Source organism: Scylla paramamosain, chromosome 1 (assembly GCF_035594125.1).
Source record: "Scylla paramamosain isolate STU-SP2022 chromosome 1, ASM3559412v1, whole genome shotgun sequence".
NCBI classification, from domain to species: domain Eukaryota; kingdom Metazoa; phylum Arthropoda; class Malacostraca; order Decapoda; family Portunidae; genus Scylla; species Scylla paramamosain.
The window spans coordinates 26,753,521-26,776,020 of record NC_087151.1 but is presented as its reverse complement, the minus strand read 5'-3'; the positions used below and the strand labels follow the sequence as shown (position 1 = coordinate 26,776,020).

The window sequence follows — 22,500 nt, the reverse complement described above, 5'->3', positions numbered from 1 at the left end:
CTCTGGAAGTGAATAGTTTGCACTTGTTTCCTTATTTCGAGCTTTAACAGTGAAGCTGATATGGATGAGAAAAGAGAGAGAGAGAGAGAGAGAGAGAGAGAGAGAGAGAGATGTAAATGAAACACAGTATTAAATCATTATAATAGTAAAATAAAATAAAAATTGCATTGATTTGAATTAATTTATGGATAGGGAATTCATGTCTCTGAAATCTGAAATAATCATGAGTAATATGAAACACCTGGCATGAACCACTGGAAGATTGGTTATGATCTAATTGAGGAGGTCTTGGTGTGCTGGATGTCAGATTAAGATGTGCACGTCTTGATATGTACATGTATAAAGTAAAACGATATCAACATTCACTCATTAAACCACAAATAATGGTTTCTCTTCATCTTGCTTCAGTGTGTGTAATGAAGTGGGCTTGGGTGCCTTCTTGAGTGGTGAGTGGTGACTTACCAATACTCGGATTCTGGCTTCAGCTCAAGTGAGTAGTTACATGTAAGTCTTGTAGATTCATCGTTGCAATGTTCATCTGTAAGAAAGAGAGAGAGAGAGAGAGAGAGAGAGAGAGAGAGAGAGAGAGAGAGAGAGAGAGAGAGATTGAAGGCATAAATCTTTTCTATGTATGTATTTCATTTTATTCAGTTTCATTTTAACCTTTCTCTTGTATTTTTATAACTTTTTACTGTTAGCTAATTAGTCTTACTTCTCTTCTTCCAAAACTCTATACTGTACTATGCAATTAATGTAGAATATGTCTTACCTGGAATAATCTTGAAATTATGAGTAGTGTTTTTGGTGGAATAAGTAAGTTCATAATCCATCAGTGTACCATTTGTTGGGTAAGGGGTATTCCAGGTGATATAAGCCATTCTGGATTCATTTTCAGGCTTATCAAAGGCAGGCTTGGTGACCTTCAAGTTTCTGGGCTTATCAGGTACTGTTTGGGAAAAGAGAAAAACAGTTTCCTCATGATTTTCCATGTGATACCTATGGTCTTGGATCTCAGTCATGTTTCCCCACAGGATTTACTCATCTCCACATTATAAAATTCTAAAAAGGGGGAGAGGCACAATGATGACACAAAGACTGAGATTGGAGAGAGAAGGGGGTTGAGGAGAGCCAAGGGAGGTCTGTTGTCATTGTTGTTATGCCAGTGATGGTGATGGTAGTAATGATGGTTGTAGTGGTTAAGAGATTGATTATGGTAGTGGTGTAGATGGTAGCAGTGGTGATAGTGGTGGTAAGAGTGTTGAAAGTGATTGTGGTTGTGGTAGTGATGGATAGATTCAGTTTTCAAGTATTTCACATTTTTCAAATGTCTGACATTGGTTTTATCCTCTCCTGTGCCAACTCCCATTTACAGTGTTTTGGAGTACTGTGAATTAGATCAGTACCAGCAGTGTGAGGTTATGCATTCTTATATACTATTTACACTGACCTCTCTGCTCACCTGAGTGTGGTCTACACTTGTGATGGATTTGTAATGACAGAACAGTCAAGGTTGACCAGAAATCATTCAGGCCTTGGTGGTTATCTTAGTTTAATTGGTGACAATTTTATATGCATTGAGCTTGAATGTCTTGCCATGATTCAATCCATGGCAATTGCTTGTCATGCTCACTTTAACCTGTCTTTATATCAGTCTCTCACTGTTTCTTTGATGCTCCAGGGGCATGACACTGGTGGCAAACATTGAAAATGCAAAAAATATCACCTCCGTGATATTGAAAAATGAGATGACCACATGCTACAGTATCAAAATAAAGTAGTCTCAGAGAAGGTAAGAGAAATGGAATGAAGTGTCTTCTGGTAGAGGAAACTGAAAGACCAGATATTAGTCCAAATGAGAGAGAAAACAATGTAAGACAATCAAGGTAGACCAAAAATCATTCCTGTCTTGGTGATCAGTTCGGGCTGAAAAGTAATTTGTTAAATTTACATTTAAGATGAAAGGGCATACAAAAACTAAATATATATATGTACCAAAGAAAGTAAGAGAGGGGAAGAACAGGTTGTACAGGGATTAGGCAGTGAAAGTAAGAAAAGTACAGATGAGGAATACCTGGAAATGAAAAAAATAGAAAAAAAAAACTTTGATTGGAAGAAACTGAATGAGAAGTAAGGGTGCAATGAGCCACACAAGATGGCAAAAAAACAGATGTATTTCACCAGCCCTGGTTACTTATGTAGTAATTCCTCCTTGGAGATCCAATCATTGACTCAAGTCTTATTTGTAGTGCCTCAGTGAGCTGTTTTGCAATTTAGATTTTGTGTTTAGTTTTGAAGGGGACTTTTGGTATGAAAGGATGTTGATATAAGGGTTAGAGAAGTTCAATTTAGTATGTGGTTCATGCTGATGATGAGTATGGATTTATCATATTTAGAGAATAGGTAGGTAGATTGATTCTTAGACATCCTCAAGACATCCCTTATTCCGAGAAGTAAGGGAAAATTAGTGTTTGTTATGATATGGATAATATACACCATACTGTAATTGATGTTTATTTACTGTACATGTATTTTGCACTCATAACCCTTATGAGTTATGAGTGATAATACTGATGAACCTCCTATGGTACAATTGTCTTTCTGCCCCATCATTTAATGTTTTCTCCAGTCATTATTCTGTCTCACCTTTACAGTTGATGGAAATACTTCTTTCTTCACTCCAACTTGATTTGCAGTTTATTCCTTTCACTTTCACCTCGTATGTTGTACATGGGTCTCCGGAGAAGGTTGTGTTGAGTATATGTAAGTCATATGGTAAAGGAAGCTCACACTGGTCAGAGCAACAATTGTAGTTTCTTTCACAATTCCCTTGCATTTCATACCTGTGTATGTTATCTTTTCATTAGTCTCCTGTCATTTTTTCCTTTAAAGAAAAGTATTGACAAAACCTCTTCAGTTAAGAGGTTTTCCTATTTTAATCATATATATATATATATATATATATATATATATATATATATATATATATATATATATATATATATATATATATATATATATATATATATATATATATATATATATATATATATATATATATATATATATATATATATATATATATATATATATATATATATATATATATATATATATATATATATATATATATATATATATACTAGATAAATGCAACTCTAGAATTTTGCTTGATCCTAGTTACATAATTATGCCTCAATTCACCAAATATGGGGGATCAAACTTATTGATGTGGTAGTCAGCATGGTATTTCTAAGTTCTCCCTGCATAACAGTTTTAAAATAGCTTTTATCATAAATTTTGCTCTCCTTACTTTTGTATGTGTGGATTTGGGATTTACATTTTCTGGTTGAAACATTTTCAGACCAAAATGCTAAAAGAAGTACAATATTCTGCAAGATGTATGACACAGTATATATATATATATATATATATATATATATATATATATATATATATATATATATATATATATATATATATATATATATATATATATAAAGAGAGAGAGAGAGAGAGAGAGAGAGAGAGAGAGAGAGAGAGAGAGAGAGAGAGAGAGAGAGAGAGAATTTTTTTTTTTTTGCTTATTATGCCTAGTTGTGCACCATACATCATACAATAATATTATTATGAACACTATATAAGATATAAAAGATGAGTACTTAGAAAAGGGAAAAATAAATTATGTGGCATTTATGGACCTAGAGGAAAGCACATGATAGGTGATAGGGTGAATAGGAACCCTTGAGTATGTTCTTAAGATTTAAAGTGTAGGAGGACAGTTTTTTTTATTAGAGAGTGAGGCATTTTTCTTTAAATACAAGTGTGTGTATGAGGGCAGAGGGAGAGCTATGAGAGTTTCATTATAGGAACAGGGATGTGTGATGTCTCCATGGTTGTTTAATATTTTTATGGATTGTTGTGTGAGGGAGATTGAAGCTCAAGTAGGAAATGTTGATGCAAGGCTGAAGCAGAGTGGAGTCAGGTGGGCTGTATTGGAATTTTTGTTTGTAGATGACACTGTCATCTGCACAGAGAGTGAAATGGAACCTCAAAGAGTAGTGAATAATTTCAGTAGGGTGTGTGTGAGACAGAAAGGTAAATGTTGGAAAAAGTTAAGTATGTAGTGATATTAGAGAAGAGGGAACTGAAGGTGTGTGCTTTTAGGATAGCCTATGGGGTGAGCGTACCAGCTATAGGCAGGTGCAAAATGGTTAATGAAGGAGGAGATGAGTAAGTTTAAGTACTAGCTGGAAACAGGATTAGGTAAACATGGTGAGATGGAGGGAGAGATAAGAGAGAGAGAGAGGGTTATGAAAGATGGATGTCATAGGATCACTTGCAAGAGCATTGAAATAGAGTAATATGAGTGTGAAGAGGTTTAATTAAGGAATAGTCATAGTATTCTCCTGATAGCATTGATAGATGGATCAGAGATATGAATGTGGAATATGGCACAACAATTATGTGTGCATGTTGTGGAAATTAATAATCTGCAAGAGGCATATGGAATGATAAGATGAGAGGGTGAGAGCAATATGAATATATGTTAGAGATGTGGTATGAACACTGGTGCAAATAGTGTACAAACTGTGGAGTGGTAGAATGGGTGAAAAAGGAGCACATTGAGATGGTATGACTATTTTGAGAGGATAAAGAGCAAAAGGTTGTAAAGAAAGTGTATATTAGTGAAGTTGAAGGTGCCAGTAGAAGAGAAAGACCACTTGAAAGGTGAAAGGATATAGTAAAGGAGTACATGTGTGAAAGAAGCATTAGTTGAGGCTGATGTTTGAAGAAGCAAAAGGGGAATGTTTGGATTGGGAGAGGTGGAAACTATTCAGCTATGGCCACCATCTTGAAGTATTCTTATTCCTCTATCCTGCAGATAATCCTTCATAATAACCAACTTCCACAAAAGTCTCTTGTATGTGTGTGTGTGTGTGTGTGTGTGTGTGTGTGTGTGTTTACTTGAACATATGAGAAAACACCATTGATTAGCTGCCTGAATTTGTGGGAATATTAGCCAAGTGTGCATTTATATTCTACATTCATTATGCACTTGAATATACCAAATATTAATTTTCAACTCCAGCTAAAGAGAAATCTACATCTTATAACTCTGTTCTTCTTATGCTACAGTATCATTTTCCTATCAACTCTTAATCCTGCCTTCAACTTACCCTTCAGTGCAGTTCACATCATTCCATGAAACAGATATCTTGTCAACCCCAGTCGTTGTTGTGCTGTTTAGCGTAATGTAAATTTCTAAGGAAAGAGATTGGGAGAAGGATGAAGGTGTGATATAAAGCAGAGAAGGAAGAAAAATTATACCAAGTTAATTAGGTAATGAGACAATTTTCTCTTACTGACTAGATTTACACCCAACTTGTCTAATGGCAAGTCTCTTTATGAAAAGAAAAATACAGTTGTTGCAATAACATTTACCTCAATATTGTGTGGATGTTAATAGTAATACAGTAAAAAATAATAACAATACCAGTTATTGGAGTGAAAATAAGAAATAAAACATCAAATTTTATATCACTGAAAAAGGAAAATAAATAAATTCAGCTTATTGGTAAAAGTAAGTTAAAAAAAAAAATAAAGATTCTAGAACAAGCAAAAAGATGCATCTAGCACCTCTGAGCGAGAGAGAGAGAGAGAGAGAGAGAGAGAGAGAGAGAGAGAGAGAGAGAGAGAGAGAGAGAGAGAGAGAGAGAGAGAGAGAGAGAGAATAGCATAGGTGAAGAAATCAGGTAATTATTATGATCACAAGGAAGTCTATACATTACATAGAGTAATATATATATATATATATATATATATATATATATATATATATATATATATATATATATATATATATATATATATATATATATATATATATATATATATATATATATGTGTGTGTGTGTGTGTGTGTGTGTGCATTATTCATTTATGGTTGTCTGGTAGTCTCTTGACACAGCCAGCCATATCCCTTTAGAGAGAGCTTAGAGTTCCTAGTAATGAATCTTTGGGCAAGGGTGTACAGTACCACACACTGGGAGAGTGAGGTCACAGCCCCTCAGCATACATCCCATACCTACAGGATGTAAGCACATTAAGAGGCCTGCCCAGCTTCCTTACCACTCCTGGGACTTGAATCAGGGCCTCTTGTTGTGAGGTAACTATGTTAACTGTTACACTACCACTGTGTGTGTGTGTGTGTGTGTGTGTGTAATTACCTAGTTGTGTCATGCTGGAAAGAAGCTATGCTCATATTGTCCTGTCTCTGTATCTATCATCATCTAACTTGGTCTTGAAATTATGAATAGTTTTTGCTTGCACCACATCCTTGTTGAGGCAGTTCCATGTATCAACTATTCTTTGTGGAAAACTATTCTTTTTGATATCTCTTCTACTATTTTTTTTTTTCAGCTTCTTTCCGTGTTTTCTAGTGTCTCTTGTATCCCATGTCACAATTTCATTTCTGTCTAGCCTTTCCAGTCCTTCCATTAATCTATATATCGCAATTAGTCTCCTCTCTCCCTTCTTTGTTCCAGAGTCAGAAGGTTTAGTTTTCTAGTCTCTTTTCATGTCTTGTCACTTAAAGCTGGAATCATCTTTGCTACTTCTCTTTGTATCCTCTCTAGTTTCCTTATATGTTTCTTTAAACTTAGTGACCCCACCACAGCTGCATATTCCAATTTTAGATGAATTATCGTTACAATTAGTTTCCTTATCCTTTCTTCATCCAAGTGTGCAAGTGCAATTCTTATATTCCTTTGCATATTCATTGTTTCCCCAACAATCTTGCTTATATGGTAGTCAGCTGTTAATGTGTCTGTTACTATGTCTCTTTTAGAATGTAGCCCCAGTTCAACTAATAGGAAATGGGTGTAAGACAAGTTGAGATTTGGCCTTGCTATCCTTTGTGGGAATTTAAGGCTAATAATCATGCTCTCAAGTGAGTATGCTTGTTGTTTATAGTATCTGTTGAATGATCCAAAATACTGTACTAGAAATGGTCTCCACATCGAGAAACATTAGACAAGATATAAACTGTAATTATGATAATAATAATAATAATAATAATAATAATAATAATAATAATAATAATTTATTATTATTATTATTATTATTGTTATTATTATTATTATTATTATTATTATTATTATTATTATTATTATTATTATTATTATTATTGTTATTATTATTATTATTATTATTATTATTATTATTATTATTATTATTATTATCATTATTATAGTGGGTGTTGAAGTGAGAAAAAAATCAAGTAATGAAGAGTTAAACACACCAGTAGCCAGAAATAGGTATTGATATGAAGTGTAGGTGAATCGGAAGGCTCAGGTATTATAAGAAAAATGAGAACCAAACAAAAAGGCTTATAGTACATGATGCAAAGGTACAGTACAGAGGAAAGCTGGGATAGAAGGCTAATAGAATTTTTTCAGATGAATAAGGAAATGTTCTGGAAGGTGATGAGGGCACAAATGGAAAAAGAAAAAAGGATGAGAGCAGATGATGGGAAGATGAGAAGGATGCTGTAGGAAAGTGATGAACAGAGCATTTTGAGGGATTGCTGAGGACAGCAATCCTGAGATTCTTAGTATAAGACTGGAATAAGAAATTAATATCTTAGGATAATGAATCTTTTGTGTTTGAAATAGGATTTTCTTTTATTTTTCTTTCTTTCTTTCTTTCTTTCTTTCTTTCTTTATTTATTTATTTATTTTTTATGTAAGATAGGCACTTGCCAAGGGCAACAAAAATTTAGAAAAAAAAACCCCATTGAGGTGCCAGTCTCTAAGCAGGTCAAAAAGGATCATTGAAAATTGGAGGATAAGTGTCTTGGAACCTCCATCTTGAAAAAGTGCAAGTCATAAGAAGGAGGAAATACAGAAGCATACAGGGAATTTTAGAGTTTACCAGAAAAAAAAAAGAAAAATGAATGATTGAGAATACTGGTTAACTCTTGCAATAAAGAGGTGGACTGAATAGGGCTGAAAGAAAGTAAGAAGCCTTGTGCAGAGAGGCCGCGGGAGGAGGGGAGGTTTTCACTTAGCAAGATTACTATTAAGAGAGAGAGAGAGAGAGAGAGAGAGAGAGAGAGAGAGAGAGAGAGAGAGAGAGAGAGAGAGAGAGAGAGAGTATGCATTATTATTATTATTATTATTATTATTATTATTATTATTATTATTATTATTATTATTATTATTATTATTATTATTATTGCTAGTAATATTCTGTTTCACACAATCTTGTAAACACACACACACACACTAAAAAGAAAAAAAAAAGTAATGTTTCCTTTTGAGTGCGATAAAGGGGCAGTGAGTAACATCCTGGCGTCGAGCTGAGCCATGTTATCATGTAGGAGGCCGATAACAGTCGTGTATTCTATGACGTGGGACAGGAAACCAACACATAAGCAACTCGTATACACACACAAAGACACGCATCCAGTTGAATAGAATGACAAGCTAGATAGTATACATTATTACAAGAAGCAGAGAAGGAAAGATATCTGTGTGTGTAATGGTAAACACCAGAGGATCATATTTGAAATGTATGAATTATAAATGCATTGTCAACAAATATGAATGGCCCTCATAAATATAGATAAGAGACAGTACAGAATCTTACTTATTTATTTATTTATTTATTTATTGTAAGATACTAGAATATGCAGTAGTATTGTAGTATCTGCATTTAAATAAACATAATACGAGTATGAAACTAAAAATAAATAGGTATCAAGTCTTGACGTTGCGAGGGAAGAAAGGAAGTTACGGTTTCCCAAGTTGGAGGAAGGACGAAAAAAAGAAAAAAAGAAAAGAAAAGAAAAAACGATTATAATGTATATATGCGTAAGAAGTAATGAATTGTTCGATAAATTAGTAATTACATTTAGGATACTTGTCACCAAGGGAACTCAACATTAATTAAGAGGGCACAGCAGGCAACTTCATAAAGGAAATAAGGATGTACAGAAATACAGTTTACTAAACAGAACAATAATAGATCAGTGGAAGTAAATGTAAAGAAAAATATAGCTTAGTATTATGAAACATGATTGGCTTAACTCAATCCTGTAAAAATACATGTAGATTATCACACACACACACACACACACACACCTTTGGGACCACTCTGAACATCATCTCTCTTGTTTCTTTCAGTTGTAAGGAATGTACCGTTGGAAAATGTTGAAGAGCCAGAGGAAGCATCTGGGATAGAGGCTTTACTTGTTGGAGAGAAAGAGTGGGTAGTGGATGGGAGGAAGGGGTCAGTAGTGGATGAAATGAAGAAGTCAGTAGTGGATGGAGGGGAGGAATCAGTAGTGGATGGATGGAAGGGGTTCGTAGTGGATGAAATGAAGAAATCAGTAGTGGATGGAGGGGAGGAGTCTGCAGTGAATGAATGGAAGGAGTTCGTATTGAATGGAATGGAGTCAGTAGTGGATGGAGGGGAGGAGTCTGCAGTGGATGAGTGGAAGGAGTTCGTAGTGGATGGAATGGAGTCAGGAGTGGATGGAGGGGAGGAGTCCGCAGTGGATGAATGGAAGGAGTCAGTAGTGGATGGAGGGGAGGAGTCAGTAGTGAATTGAGGGAAGGAGTCTGCAGGGAATGGAGTGGAGTCAGTAGTGAATTGAGGGGAGGAGTCTGCAGTGGATGGAGTGGAGTCAGTAGTGAATTGAGGGGAGGAGTCTGCAGTGGATGGAATGGAGTCAGTAGTGAATTGAGGGGAGGAGTCTGCAGTGGATGAAATGGAGTCAGTAGTGAATTGAGGGGAGGAGTCTGCAGTGGATGAATGGAAGGAATCAGTAGTGGATGGATGGAAGGAGTCTGCAGTGGTCGGAGTGGAGGAGTCTGCAGCAGTGGTGACCGCCGTGGCGCCCTCCAGTCCCCCGCAGATGGCCAGCACGAGTACCCACAAAGACGGCGGTCGGGCCATCCCTCCTCTTCAACCTTAGCTAGAGGAAAGACAGGAATTTATCAACCTAGGTGATTATTAGACCAGCTCTGGAATAATAATGTATTATGTATTATTATTATTTTTCTCAATAGTTACTGATTACATTGTGATCTCTTATTTTGAGGATTGGATAGAACAGATCAGTCGCCTGCAATATATATACGAGTATATATATATATATATATATATATATATATATATATATATATATATATATATATATATATATATATATATATATATATATATATATATATATATATATATATATATATATATATATATATAGTTTATAACCTCGCAGCAAATAGGGCATTACCAAATTAAAGGAAGTGCTTAACAATCTTAGCTTGGCTTAAAGGGGTGCTGGACTACCTGTAGCTGAGAACAAGGGGTGACTTGATATGCTTTGAGCCTCACCCAGAAAACAGTGACATAGGCAAGTAAGATCTAGTATATGCAAGTAACTAAGTGTTAAGTAACACTATTGTTCTAACCACGTTTCTCACTTCAAAAAAAAAAAGAACGAAAAATCTGAAGTGAATGCCCCTGATAGGTGTTATTGTAAAAATGGAGAAACTGGAGCTCTGGTCTATCATGAAGTATCTTCAGTTGAAAGGCATGACGAAATCAGACATCCTTGAATATATATATATATATATATATATATATATATATATATATATATATATATATATATATATATATATATATATATATATATATATACATATATATACATATATATATATATATATATATATATATATATATATATATATATATATATATATATATATATATATATATATATATATATATATATATATATATATATATATATTAATTGTGGGTCGGAAGAACGGCCTTTGCAACGGTTCTCCCTGACATATGTCTGCTGCTGTCTGCGTCTTTTCTTGAATTTATACACTTATTGGTTTCTGTTATTGTTTTCTATTTCTTTTATTTTCTTTTCCCTTGTTTTCCAAAATTTATGGAAATTTGTTTTAGTTTCTTTTATGCTATTGTTAAATAACAGTTCCCCGATTATCTCCGTTTTTTTTTCTTGGCAGGTTTGTAATTTTCAATTTTTCTATCTCTGGCATAAGCAGGACATCAAAGAAGAAAGTGCGATAAATTTTCATTTTCCTCACCACATAGCCAACATTCTGTGTTTTCACCTGTAAATCTTTTCCTGCCATTTAGTTTTAAGGTGTTTGTTCTACATTTGAACAGAATTTCCGGAGCTGCATCAATACTGTACACCTCGTCTTGTTCTTGTGAGCACACTAGGGGAAGACCCTCCTTAATATGCCACAAGCAAACGTTGGATCAAAGAATTGAAGCATGGTAAGAAAAGCTTCAAGACGATCCAGTGTCAGGCAAGAAGGCCATAATTAGGAATGACCATAATTAGGAACTTTGACCCTATTCTTGGGATGGTTACCGTATAGAGGATCAGTAACTGTCATCTCATCATATAACAGACAAATTGGATATGGCCCAGGAATGAACTGTCAACATTCTGAAAAAAAACAGGTTTGTCTTCTCGAGTGTGTGCAAGCCGGTTACCACGTTTCCAGACCCCAGAAAAGAAGCACACGCATTGTACCCTGTGTTTGCTTTCTTGGCCTCTCATGTGTCTCTGCGCTCGTCAGCTTAATTTTGTTTTGACCAATGCATCTCTTCACTGCGCACTTTCTATTGGACAGTGGGCAGGCTTGCTCCATTTTCTATAGATGTTCAAATTCACCTCTGCTGCTATTCAGTATACTGTTACAGGCAGACTTCCCTTTTTATTAAACACTAAAACAACCCTGTCCACCAACAATTTGGAAACATTGAATGATTCGGTAAATTTCTTTGCTCGATTAGTTACGATGGATGAGTCCTGGGTTCATCACTACTGGCCTGAGACCAAACGGCAGTCAAATCAGTGAAGCGTGCCTCCTCTCTGACCAAGGCCACAGCTTCGGCCGAAAGCTCTTGGCGTCCATTTTCTAGGATGCACAACGCATGCTGCTGGTACATTATCTCCAGAAGAGCAACAACAGCATCACTGAACAGTGCTATGCTGGCCTCCTGATTCGCCTACACAATAACATCAAAAAAGGCCAGTTGGAATGGTGACCAGCAGTGTTGTTCCATCAGGACAATACTCTGGCCACACCTCGGTGTTGACAATAACAAAAATCTGTGATTGTGGCTTCTATGTATTTCACCCCTCACTAGCTGTACTTAGCTGACCTCACTCACTCTTACTTCCACTTGTCCATGAACCTGGAAAATGGATATGGTTCGACAACGCTACGTCACTGATGAGGCTGTGGATGCCTTTTTTTTTTTTTTTTTATGTAGGAAGGATACTGACCAAGGGCAACAAAAATCTAATAAAAAAAAATGCCCACTGAAATGCCAGTCCCATAAAAGGGTCAAAGCAGTGGTCAAAAATTGGTGGATAAGTGTCTTGAAACCTCCCACTTGAAGGAATTCAAGTCATAGGAAGGTGGAAATACAGAAGAAGGCAGGGAGTTCCAGAGTTTACCAGAGAAAGGGATGAATGATTGAGAATACTGGTTAACTCTTGCGTTAGAGAGGTGGACAAAATAGGGGTGAGAGAAAGAAGAAAGTCTTGTGCAGCGAGGCCGCGGAAGGAGGGGAGGCATGCAGTTAGCAAGATCAGAAGAGCAGTTGGCATGAAAATAGTGGTAGAAGACAGCTAGATATGCAACATTGCGGCGGTGAGAGAGGGGCTGAAGACAGTCAGTTAGAGGAGAGGAGTTGATGAGATGAAAAGCTTTTGATTCCACCCTGTCTAGAAGAGCAGTATGAGTGGAACCCCCTCAGACATGTGAAGCATACTCCATACATGGACGGATAAGGCCCTTGTACAGAGTTAGCAGCTGGGGGGGTGAAAAAAACTGGCGGAGACGTCTCAGAACACCTAACTTCATAGAAGCTGTTTGAGCTAGAGATGAGATGTGAAGTTTCCAGTTCAGATTATAAGTAAAGGACAGACCAAGGATGTTCAGTGTAGAAGAGGGGGACAGTTGAGTGTCATTGAAGAAGAGGGGATAGTTGTCTGGAAGATTGTGTCGAGTTGATAGATGGAGGAATTGAGTTTTTGAGGCATTGAACAATACCAAGTTTGCTCTGCCCCAATCAGAAATTTTAGAAAGATCAGAAGTCAGGCGTTCTGTGGCTTCCCTGCGTGATATGTTTACCTCCTGAAGGGTTGGACGTCTATGAAAAGACGTGGAAAAGTGCAGGGTGGTATCATCAGCATAGGAGTGGATAGGACAAGAAGTTTGGTTTAGAAGATCATTAATGAATAATAAGAAGAGAGTGGGTGACAGGACAGAACCCTGAGGAACACCACTGTTAATAGATTTAGGAGAAGAACAGTGACCGTCTACCACAGCAGCAATAGAACGGTCAGAAAGGAAACTTGAGATGAAGTTACAGAGAGAAGGATAGAAACCGTAGGAGGATAGTTTTGAAATCAAAGCTTTGTGCCAGACTCTATCAAAGGCTTTTGATATGTCCAAGGCAACAGCAAAAGTTTCACCAAAGTCTCTAAAAGAGGATGACCAAGACTCAGTAAGGAAAGCCAGAAGATCACCAGTAGAGCGGCCTTGACGGAACCCATACTGGCGATCAGATAGAAGGTTGTGAAGTGATAGATGTTTAAGAATCTTCCTGTTGAGGATAGATTCAAAAACTTTAGATAGGCAGGAAATTAAAGCAATAGGACGGTAGTTTGAGGGATTACAACGGTCACCCTTTTTAGGAACAGGTTGAATGTAGGCAAACTTCCAGCAAGAAGGAAAGGTAGATGTTGACAGACAGAGCTGAAAGAGTTTGACTAGGAAAGGTGCAAGCACGGAGGCACAGTTTCGGAGAACAATAGGAGGGACCCCATCAGGTCCATAAGCCTTCCAAGGGTTTAGACCAGCGAGGGCATGGAAAACATCATTACGAAGAATTTTAATACGTGGCATGAAGTAGTCAGAGGGTGGAGGAGAGGGAGGAATAAGCCCAGAATCGTCCAAGGTAGAGTTTTTAGCAAAGGTTTGAGCAAAGAGTTCAGCTTTAGAAATAGATGTGATAGCAGTGGTGCCATCTGGTTGAAGTAGAGGAGGGAAAGAAGAAGAAGCAAAGTTATTGGAGATATTTTTGGCTAGATGCCAGAAATCACGAGGGGAGTTAGATCTTGAAAGGTTTTGACATTTTCTGTTAATGAAGGAGTTTTTGGCTAGTTGGAGAACAGACTTGGCATGGTTCCGGGCAGAAATATAAAGTGCATGAGATTCTGGTGATGGAAGGCTTAAGTACCTTTTGTGGGCCACCTCTCTATCATGTACTCGTATAGCACGAGAACAAGCTGTGTTAAACCAAGGTTTAGAAGGTTTAGGACGAGAAAAAGAGTGAGGAATGTACGCCTCCATGCCAGACACTATCACCTCTGTTATGCGCTCAGCACACAAAGACGGGTCTCTGACACAGAAGCAGTAGTCATTCCAAGGAAAATCAGCAAAGTACCTCCTCAGGTCCCCCCAACTAGCAGAGGCAAAATGCCAGAGGCACCTTCGCTTAGGGGGATCCTGAGGAGGGATTGGAGTGATAAGACAAGATAAAGATATGAGATTGTGATCGGAGGAGCCCAACAGAGGATGACAGCATAAGCAGAAGGATTAGAGGTCAGGAAAAGGTCAAGAATGTTGGGCGTATCTCCAAGACGGTCAGGAATACGAGTAGGGTGTTGCACCAATTGCTCTAGGTCATGGAGGATAGCAAAGTTGTAGGCTAGTTCACCAGGATGGTCAGTGAAGGGAGAGGAAAGCCAAAGCTGGTGGTGAACATTGAAGTCTCCAAGAATGGAGATCTCTGCAAAAGGGAAGAGGGTCAGAATGTGCTCCACTTTAGAAGTTAAGTAGTCAAAGAATTTCTTATAGTCAGAGGAGTTAGGAGAGAGGTATACAGCACAGATAAATTTAGTATGAGAATAACTCTGTAGTCGTAGCCAGATGGTGGAAAACTCGGAAGATTCAAGAGCGTGGGCACGAGAGCAGGTTAAGTCATTGCGCACATAAACGCAGCATCCAGCTTTGGATCGAAAATGAGGATAGAGAAAGTAGGAGGGAACAGAAAAGGGGCTACTGTCAGTTGCCTCAGACACCTGGGTTTCAGTGAGGAAAAGAAGATGAGGTTTAGAAGAGGAGAGGTGGTGTTCTACAGATTGAAAATTAGATCTTACACCGCGAATGTTGCAGAAGTTAATGAAGAAAAAGTTGAGGGGGGTGTCAAGACACTTAGGGTCGTCGACGGAAAGGCAGTCCGACCTGGGGTCACTTCACTTCACTGCCTACGTCAGGACCCATCACCATCACCCAAACTAAGGTTGCAGATGAGAGACACTCCACCATCGGTGGAATAAATGTGTGTGTGTGTGTGTGTGTGTGTGTGTGTGTGCCATCCACTTTTCACTTACAGTTGTCTGCTAATCACTCAGCTAGCCGTTCCCCTACGGAAAGAGCTCAGAGACTGATCTTTAGGTAGGACTGAGACCACTCACACATCACACACCGGGACAGCGAAGTCACAAACTCTCGGCTTACATCCCGTACTTGCTGCTAGGTGAAAACGGGCTACACATTAAGAGGCTCGTCCAATTTTGCCTCATCGCCTCCGGGACTCGAACCCGGGCCTTCTCGGTTGTGAGCCGAACGTGCTGCCCATTGCACTGCGCGGTGTGTAAGGTTAAGATAATAAGGTAAGGGCTGATTATCTCCAAGTGTGTGTGTGTGTGTGTGTGTGTGTGTGTGTGTGTGTGCGCGCGCGCGTGCGTGCGTGCTTGCATGCGCGTGCGCGCGCTCTCAATTTACCACTGTCTTGGAGATCACATGCTGGATTCGTGACCAACTATACGCTCGCGGAAAGTTTAGAACTCATGATAAATCTGTCATCACCTTTTTATTTGTGTTACACAATATATAACACGTATTTTCAACACTACTCGCTGATATAAAAGTGTTTCCACTGGGATAATATCAGAGTGCTTCTTTATGTTGACGTAAGCCATGACTGTTATTTGAAGCTTCGTTAAACATTTATCATGATGATGATGTATATTATGTATTGAAAGCTGCCTGGTCGATTATCTAAGTGTTCCTTTTGCCATATTGTTCAAAGTGTGTGTGTGTGTGTGTGTGTGTGTGTGTGTAAATCCGCGCAATGCCCCAGGCGTCAGCCACACGCACTAGCACGAAGGGTGTAACTGCCTTTTCTATTGTAAAGGTTAAGATAGTAAGCCAAGGGCTGAACTCGCTTCGGCAAAACTGAACCTCAAGGATTATTTTTATTATAATAATAATGATAATAATTGTTATTATTTTTTTTTCAATCGATTAAGTTCTGATGCTTTTATATGCACCGCCTTGGGTTACAAGAAGGTGTTACCTCTCCCAACGACAAAACTTCAGTTATCCTGGATGGAACTCGGTGTTTTTGGATTGCGATTCGTGCAGCACTGGCCCCGCACTCAGGGAGAAGCTCAGTGGAGAAGCAAGCCGCAAGATGAAGCCTTCGTAGGTACTTGGTTTTCAGTCCTTCGTGATGCCTGTCTTGTGAGAAGCAATTTAACTTCTATATCAAGTTGATGTATTGGTAGGAAAGTGAAGATGCAAAGAGATATTATAAATTTTAAAACAATGTCGGCCACATTATTCAGTACAGTCATCAGTATCCTTCCGACTTCTGGTGGCCATTTTCACTGGAGGTGTTTCACATTCGTCATTACCTCAGTCTCCTCATGGAGCACTGAGGATAACATTAGCTTGGTCTGTGATAGTTCATTCACGAACAGTCTTGAAATATCTTCACAAAATGCTTGCTTGTCTGACTTTTTTTCATATGAAAGTTTGCTTATGTATGTGATGAATTTCAGTATGCAACTCTGTCTCTATTCATTACACACGAAGATATCGACAGTACAACGTTCCGACAAGCACTTGGAGTGATTTTTTTTTTCCGGGAGTGTTTTTTTTTTTTTTCTTCCGGGAATCATTGTTTATGTTCGATCTGTCATCCTTTACCTTCATTATTCCTTCACTGCCCTGTAATGGAGCTTGCAGTAGTTAAAATTGGGACTCAGCGTAATCAAAGAAACTTAAAAATTTTGCACCGGGTTAAGCCAAAAGTAAATGTCCTATCTCTGTCTCGCCATGTAATCACTCATTAGAAGTATTTGTAAAGGCTACAGAGATTATCAGTCATGTTATATATATATATATATATATATATATATATATATATATATATATATATATATATATATATATATATATATATATATATATATATATATATATATCTTTTCTTTCACCTTTCGGCTGCTCCCACTTAGGGGTCGCCACAGCGGATCACTTCTCTCATGCGCTCAATCTTCTGCGCCTCTCTCTGTCATGCCCACCACTTGCATGTCTCCCTTCACAGCATCCATAAACCTTCTCTTTGGTCTCCCTCTCTTCCTCCGGCCAGGTAGATCCATGTCCAGCATTCTCCCCACATACCCCTCGTCACTCCTCCTGACATGTCCAAACCACCTCAGTCTAGCCTCCCTTGCTTTGTCCCCAAACTGACGTACGTGTGTTGTTCCTCTGATGTAATCATTTCTGATTTTATCCATCCTTGTCACTCCAAGAGCAAATCGCAACATCTTCAATTTCGCTACTTCCAACTCCGCTTCCTGCTTTTTCGTAAGTGGTACTGTTTCCATACAATACAGCATGGCGGATCTCACTACTGTTTTATAAATCTTTCCCTTTTGTTCTTGCGGAAACCTTTCTGTCACATGTCACTGCTGCCGTCTTCCTCCATCCATTCCATCCCATTTGCATTCTCTTCTTTACCTCCTTACCACAGTCTCCTTTACTCTGTACCGTGGACCCCAAATATCTAAATTCGTCAACCTTTGTCATTTGCGCACCTTGTAGCCTTATTGTCTCCCTCATCACCTCCGTTGAGACACATGTACTCAGTCTTGGTCCTGCTCACTTTCAGTCCCCTTCTCTCCAGTGCATATCTCCACCTCTCTAACTCTGTCTCTACTTTCCGGTTTTCGCAACAGATCACTACGTCGTCTGCGAACATTGTAGTTCGTGGGGATTCCTGTCTGACCTCATCAGTCAGTCTGTCCATCACTACTGCAAACAGGAAGGAGCTCAAAGCCGATCCCTGGTGCAGTCCCACCTCCACTCCGAAACCCTCCGTCATTCCTGCAGCACACCTTACTGCTGTTACGCTGTTTTCGTGCATGTCCTTCACCACCTTCACATACTTCTCTGCCACTCCCGAGCACCTCATGCAATACCACAGCTCTTCTCTCGGCACCCGATCGTGAGCCTTTTCTAGATCTATAAACACACAATGCAGCCCCTTCTGTCCTTTCCTGTACTCCTCCATCCTCATCCTCAGAGCAAATATTGCGTCCGTTGTGCTTCTCCCTGGCATGAATCCGAACTGCTCTACACTGATCCTCACCATTCTTCGCAATCTCGTTTCCACGATTTTTTCCCATTCATTGCATGACTCAGCAGCTTAATTCCTCTATAGTTGCTGGAGCTTTGTATATCTCCCTTGTTCTTGAAAATTGGCATTAACACACTTTTTCTCCACTCATCTAGCATTCTCTCGCCTTCCAAGATCCCGTTGAACAGTCTGCTTAGCTAACGCACTGCCATCTCTCCTAAACTCCCCCCTGCTTCCACTGGTATCTTATCTGGGTCTACTGCTTTACCTTCCATCATCCTCCTCAAAGCCTTCCTCACCTCTTCTCTACTGATCCTTGGCACTTCCTGATTTAACTCTTCCACCTCCTCTAATCTTTCCCTTTCATTTTCGATGTTCATCAGATCCTCAAAATACTCCTTCCATCTTTTTAATATATTCTCTTCCCTTGTCAGTATATTTCCGTCTGCTCCTTTATCATTTTAACATGCTGCACATCCCTCCCATCTCTGTTTCTCTGTCTGGGCAGTCGGTAGAGGTCTTTCTCCCCCTTCCTTAGTATCTAACTTCTCATATAACTCTTCATATGCCTTTTTCTTCGCCTTTGCCACTTTCTTCTTCGCTATGCTACACATTTCCTTGTATTCCTGAATACTTCCTTCGTTCCTATGTCTGTCCCAGTTTCGTTTTGCCAGCCTCTTCCTCTTTATGCTATCCTGCACTTCCTCATTCCACCACCAGGTTTCCTTGTCTTCTTTTCTTCGTCCTGACGTCATCCCAAGTACATGTATAGCTTTCTCTCTCACTGTTTCTGAGATCTCCTCCCAACTGACCTCTTCCCTTTCTGCCAAAGCTTGGCTTACTTCCTGCTTAAATGCTGTATTGTACTCCTCCTTTAGTTTCCACCTTTTGATCTTTGGTTCAGTCCTCACTTTCCTCCTTGTCTTCACTTTCAGGCTCAGGTTTCCAACTAACATTCTATGCTGTCTTGCCACACTCTCCCCGGGCACAACCTTACAATCACTAAACTCTTTCAAGTTGCATCTCCTACACAGTATAAAGTCTACCTGTGTGCTTCTTCCTCCACTCATATATGTAACTCTGTGCTCCTCCCTCTTCTTAATATATATATATATATATATATATATATATATATATATATATATATATATTTATTTATTTATTTATTTATTTATTTATTTATTTATTTATTTATTTATTTATTTATTGTTAATGATGAAGAATCCATGTTCAACTGGATAAAATGATGAAAACCACCGTAAAATCCATTTATAAATCCTCAGTGACTGGGATCTGTTAAATGCAGCCTCGGGATAAGACGCTGAGACATTTGAAAATCTGGTCCTTGATTTCTGGGTAATTACAGTGGCTTTGAAAATTGCCTTTACCCTTTTAGTACCATGGTGTTTGTTTTATTGTATTCTGGATACCATCAAATTATTGTGTTAATGTTAGAATGATCTTTCCGTAATCATTGAGTTAGAAATCGCATCTGGTTACTCACCCAGTACAACTACTTAAAATGTATATTTAGTTGCCCTATTTTGAAACAACAAGTGTTTGTATAACATTTTGGTATTGTCTGTAGCAACGAACTGATTAATTTCAAAGTACTTACATTGTTGTCAGAAAAAAATATGGGTAAAAAAAAAAGAGCTGTTGAAGTGTGCCTTCCACCGCCAAACGCTCACTTACTTAGACTGTTCGTGGTGCCTCCTGTGGCACCACGCAGCTGGGATAAAACGGATGTGACGCGTGGTTTCCGCTAAGTAAATGACGCCGTTCAAAGAAATATTTTGCTTCTGACGAAGATCTGATGGTGGCGGTGGTGATTTGATATATTGATGGAGGACGACAGTACATGGTTTAGTCACTCTAATGGGTGATGGAGGTGTTTGTGGTGGCGCGGTGAGGACTTCTGAAGGTGGCAGTAGTAGTGATGCGAGCCATCGAGATGTACTTGCTTAGTGGTGGTGTGGTGGCGGTGAAAGATAGGCAATGAGGTGGTGTGGAGGTGGTGTGAGTGTGGAGGCCTACAGATGCAAGGTGTGGTACTATTGCTGGTGGTGGAGTGATGGTGGGATGATGGGTGCATGGACCGGAGCTGGTGGTGGTCATGCTTGGGTAGGGAAGGTGTTAGTATTAGAGTTAATGATGCTAGCACGGGAGTGGCTGCGACTTGATAACTTGATAACTGAGTCTATTACATTCATCTATCATTCTATTTAAGAACCAATTTCTTCCTATCTCTTTGTTATGACTGGCGAATGTGACGCTTTGTTTCCGGTAAATAGCTGCCGCCGTGAAAGCCTGGTGGTGGTGAGGTGATATTGATGGGGTGGTGTAATTCATTATGGTTCACCTTACACTGGGCTGGCAAACTGATCCTTATCATACCTCTAGGTTTCAAAGGAATAAATACATACATATATATATATATATATATATATATATATATATATATATATATATATATATATATATATATATATATATATATATATATATATATATATATATATATATATATATATATATATATATATATATATATATATATATATATATATATATATATATATATTATGTGTGTGTGTGTGTATGTGTGTGTGTGTGTGTGTGTGTGTGTGTGTGTCTGTCACTAGAATCATAAAAAGACTCAGTAATTTCCACTAGAGAGTGTCAAAGAAGCCGAGATAAGACAACGAAAAGTTTGAGAGCATGGCTCCTGAATTTGTAGCAAACAGTCAAGAATAACATTATGTTTGCGATACGACATGTTAATGATAACTACATCGAAAATATGTGCCAGGATAAATAGTCAATTATATTGTTACCTATTTGCAAACTTTAAAATAGTTAAAATAAAATTACTGATATCTGGTAATTGAATTCAGAAACTATTATCCAACACGTTTTATTTCAGCATTATAATGATGACTAAATTGTGCTGCCGAATTCATTATAAAACAGATAGGAACAAAGAACTTACAAAAACTTCAGAACTTAAGAAAAGCTACAAGAAGCCAGTCAGGCCTGCACGTGACACTCCCTACATGAAACATACCTACCTATTTCCACCTGTCATCCTCACTACCTATTATCCTCATCCATGAATTTATCTTACTTTCTTTTAAAGTCCCCTAATGACTTCACACAAACAACGTGATTATCGAGTCTATTCCATTCATCTATCACTTCCTATTTCTTTCTTGTGACTGACGAACGTTATGCGTTGCTTCCACTTACTGCCTGGTGGTGGTGATGGTGATGTGTTGGGGTGGTGGATGCCGGTAAATGGACCGTATTCAGAAACGCTTTGCTTTCACCATGAGTATTTTCAAACACCACAGAGATGATTATTATTATCATTGTTGTCATCATTGCCATCACCCTTATCACTATTGCAGCGGCGTGGGTCTAGTGGTGCGATGACGAGCATACTTACTTCACAGCTGAACTCCGGGATTCGAATGTCAGTTTTTCAGCTGCCACTCCCTAGCCTTCATTCGCGAGGCAGAGAACAGGTAAGGGAAGAAATTCATATTACAGTCTGTGTGTGTGTGTGTGTGTGTGTGTGTGTGTGTGTGTGTGTGTGTGTGTGTGTGTGTGTGTGAACTGTAGGAGAGGAAAAATGATCTAGGTCGAACCTCGTAAGGTTTTAAATATGCGAGGTATCAAGATATAATAATAATAATAATAATAATAATAATAATAATAATTATTATTATTATTATTATTATTATTATTATTATTATTATTAACATTATTATTATTATCATAGTTGTTTCTATTGCTGTTTTTTGCTGCTGCTGGTGCTGCTGATGTAATTATATGCCTGATATATATATATATATATATATATATATATATATATATATATATATATATATATATATATATATATATATATATATATATACAGAGAGAGAGAGAGAGAGAGAGAGAGAGAGAGAGAGAGAGAGAGAGAGAGAGAGAGAGAGAGAGAGA

General features: G+C 38.1%; 2 protein-coding genes across 6 annotated transcripts in view; one reads left to right on the top strand and one right to left on the bottom strand.

Moving 5' to 3' along the window:
- Positions 1-9,960, bottom strand: part of LOC135102305 (tyrosine-protein phosphatase 10D-like) — a 49,236-nt gene extending 39,276 nt beyond the window's left edge. For 2 of the 3 annotated variants that reach the window (XM_064007331.1, XM_064007339.1), the window contains exons 1-6: positions 9,144-9,960; positions 5,178-5,262; positions 2,644-2,840; positions 770-946; positions 463-538; positions 1-55 (exon numbers count right to left, since the gene is read on the bottom strand). The exon at positions 1-55 is cut by the window's left edge and continues 28 nt beyond it. In XM_064007331.1, the coding sequence (XP_063863401.1) occupies positions 1-55; positions 463-538; positions 770-946; positions 2,644-2,840; positions 5,178-5,262; positions 9,144-9,960 (1,407 nt within the window). The remainder of the gene's footprint in view (positions 56-462; positions 539-769; positions 947-2,643; positions 2,841-5,177; positions 5,263-9,143) is intronic. The other variant, XM_064007349.1, reaches the window with a different exon arrangement.
- The window catches only part of LOC135102267 (protein eyes shut-like), an 80,664-nt gene continuing 68,034 nt past the window's right edge, over positions 9,871-22,500 (top strand). For all 3 annotated transcript variants that reach the window (XM_064007217.1, XM_064007234.1, XM_064007305.1), the window contains exons 1-2: positions 9,871-10,010; positions 21,921-22,037. The gene's annotated coding sequence lies outside the window, so the exon portion shown is untranslated. The remainder of the gene's footprint in view (positions 10,011-21,920; positions 22,038-22,500) is intronic.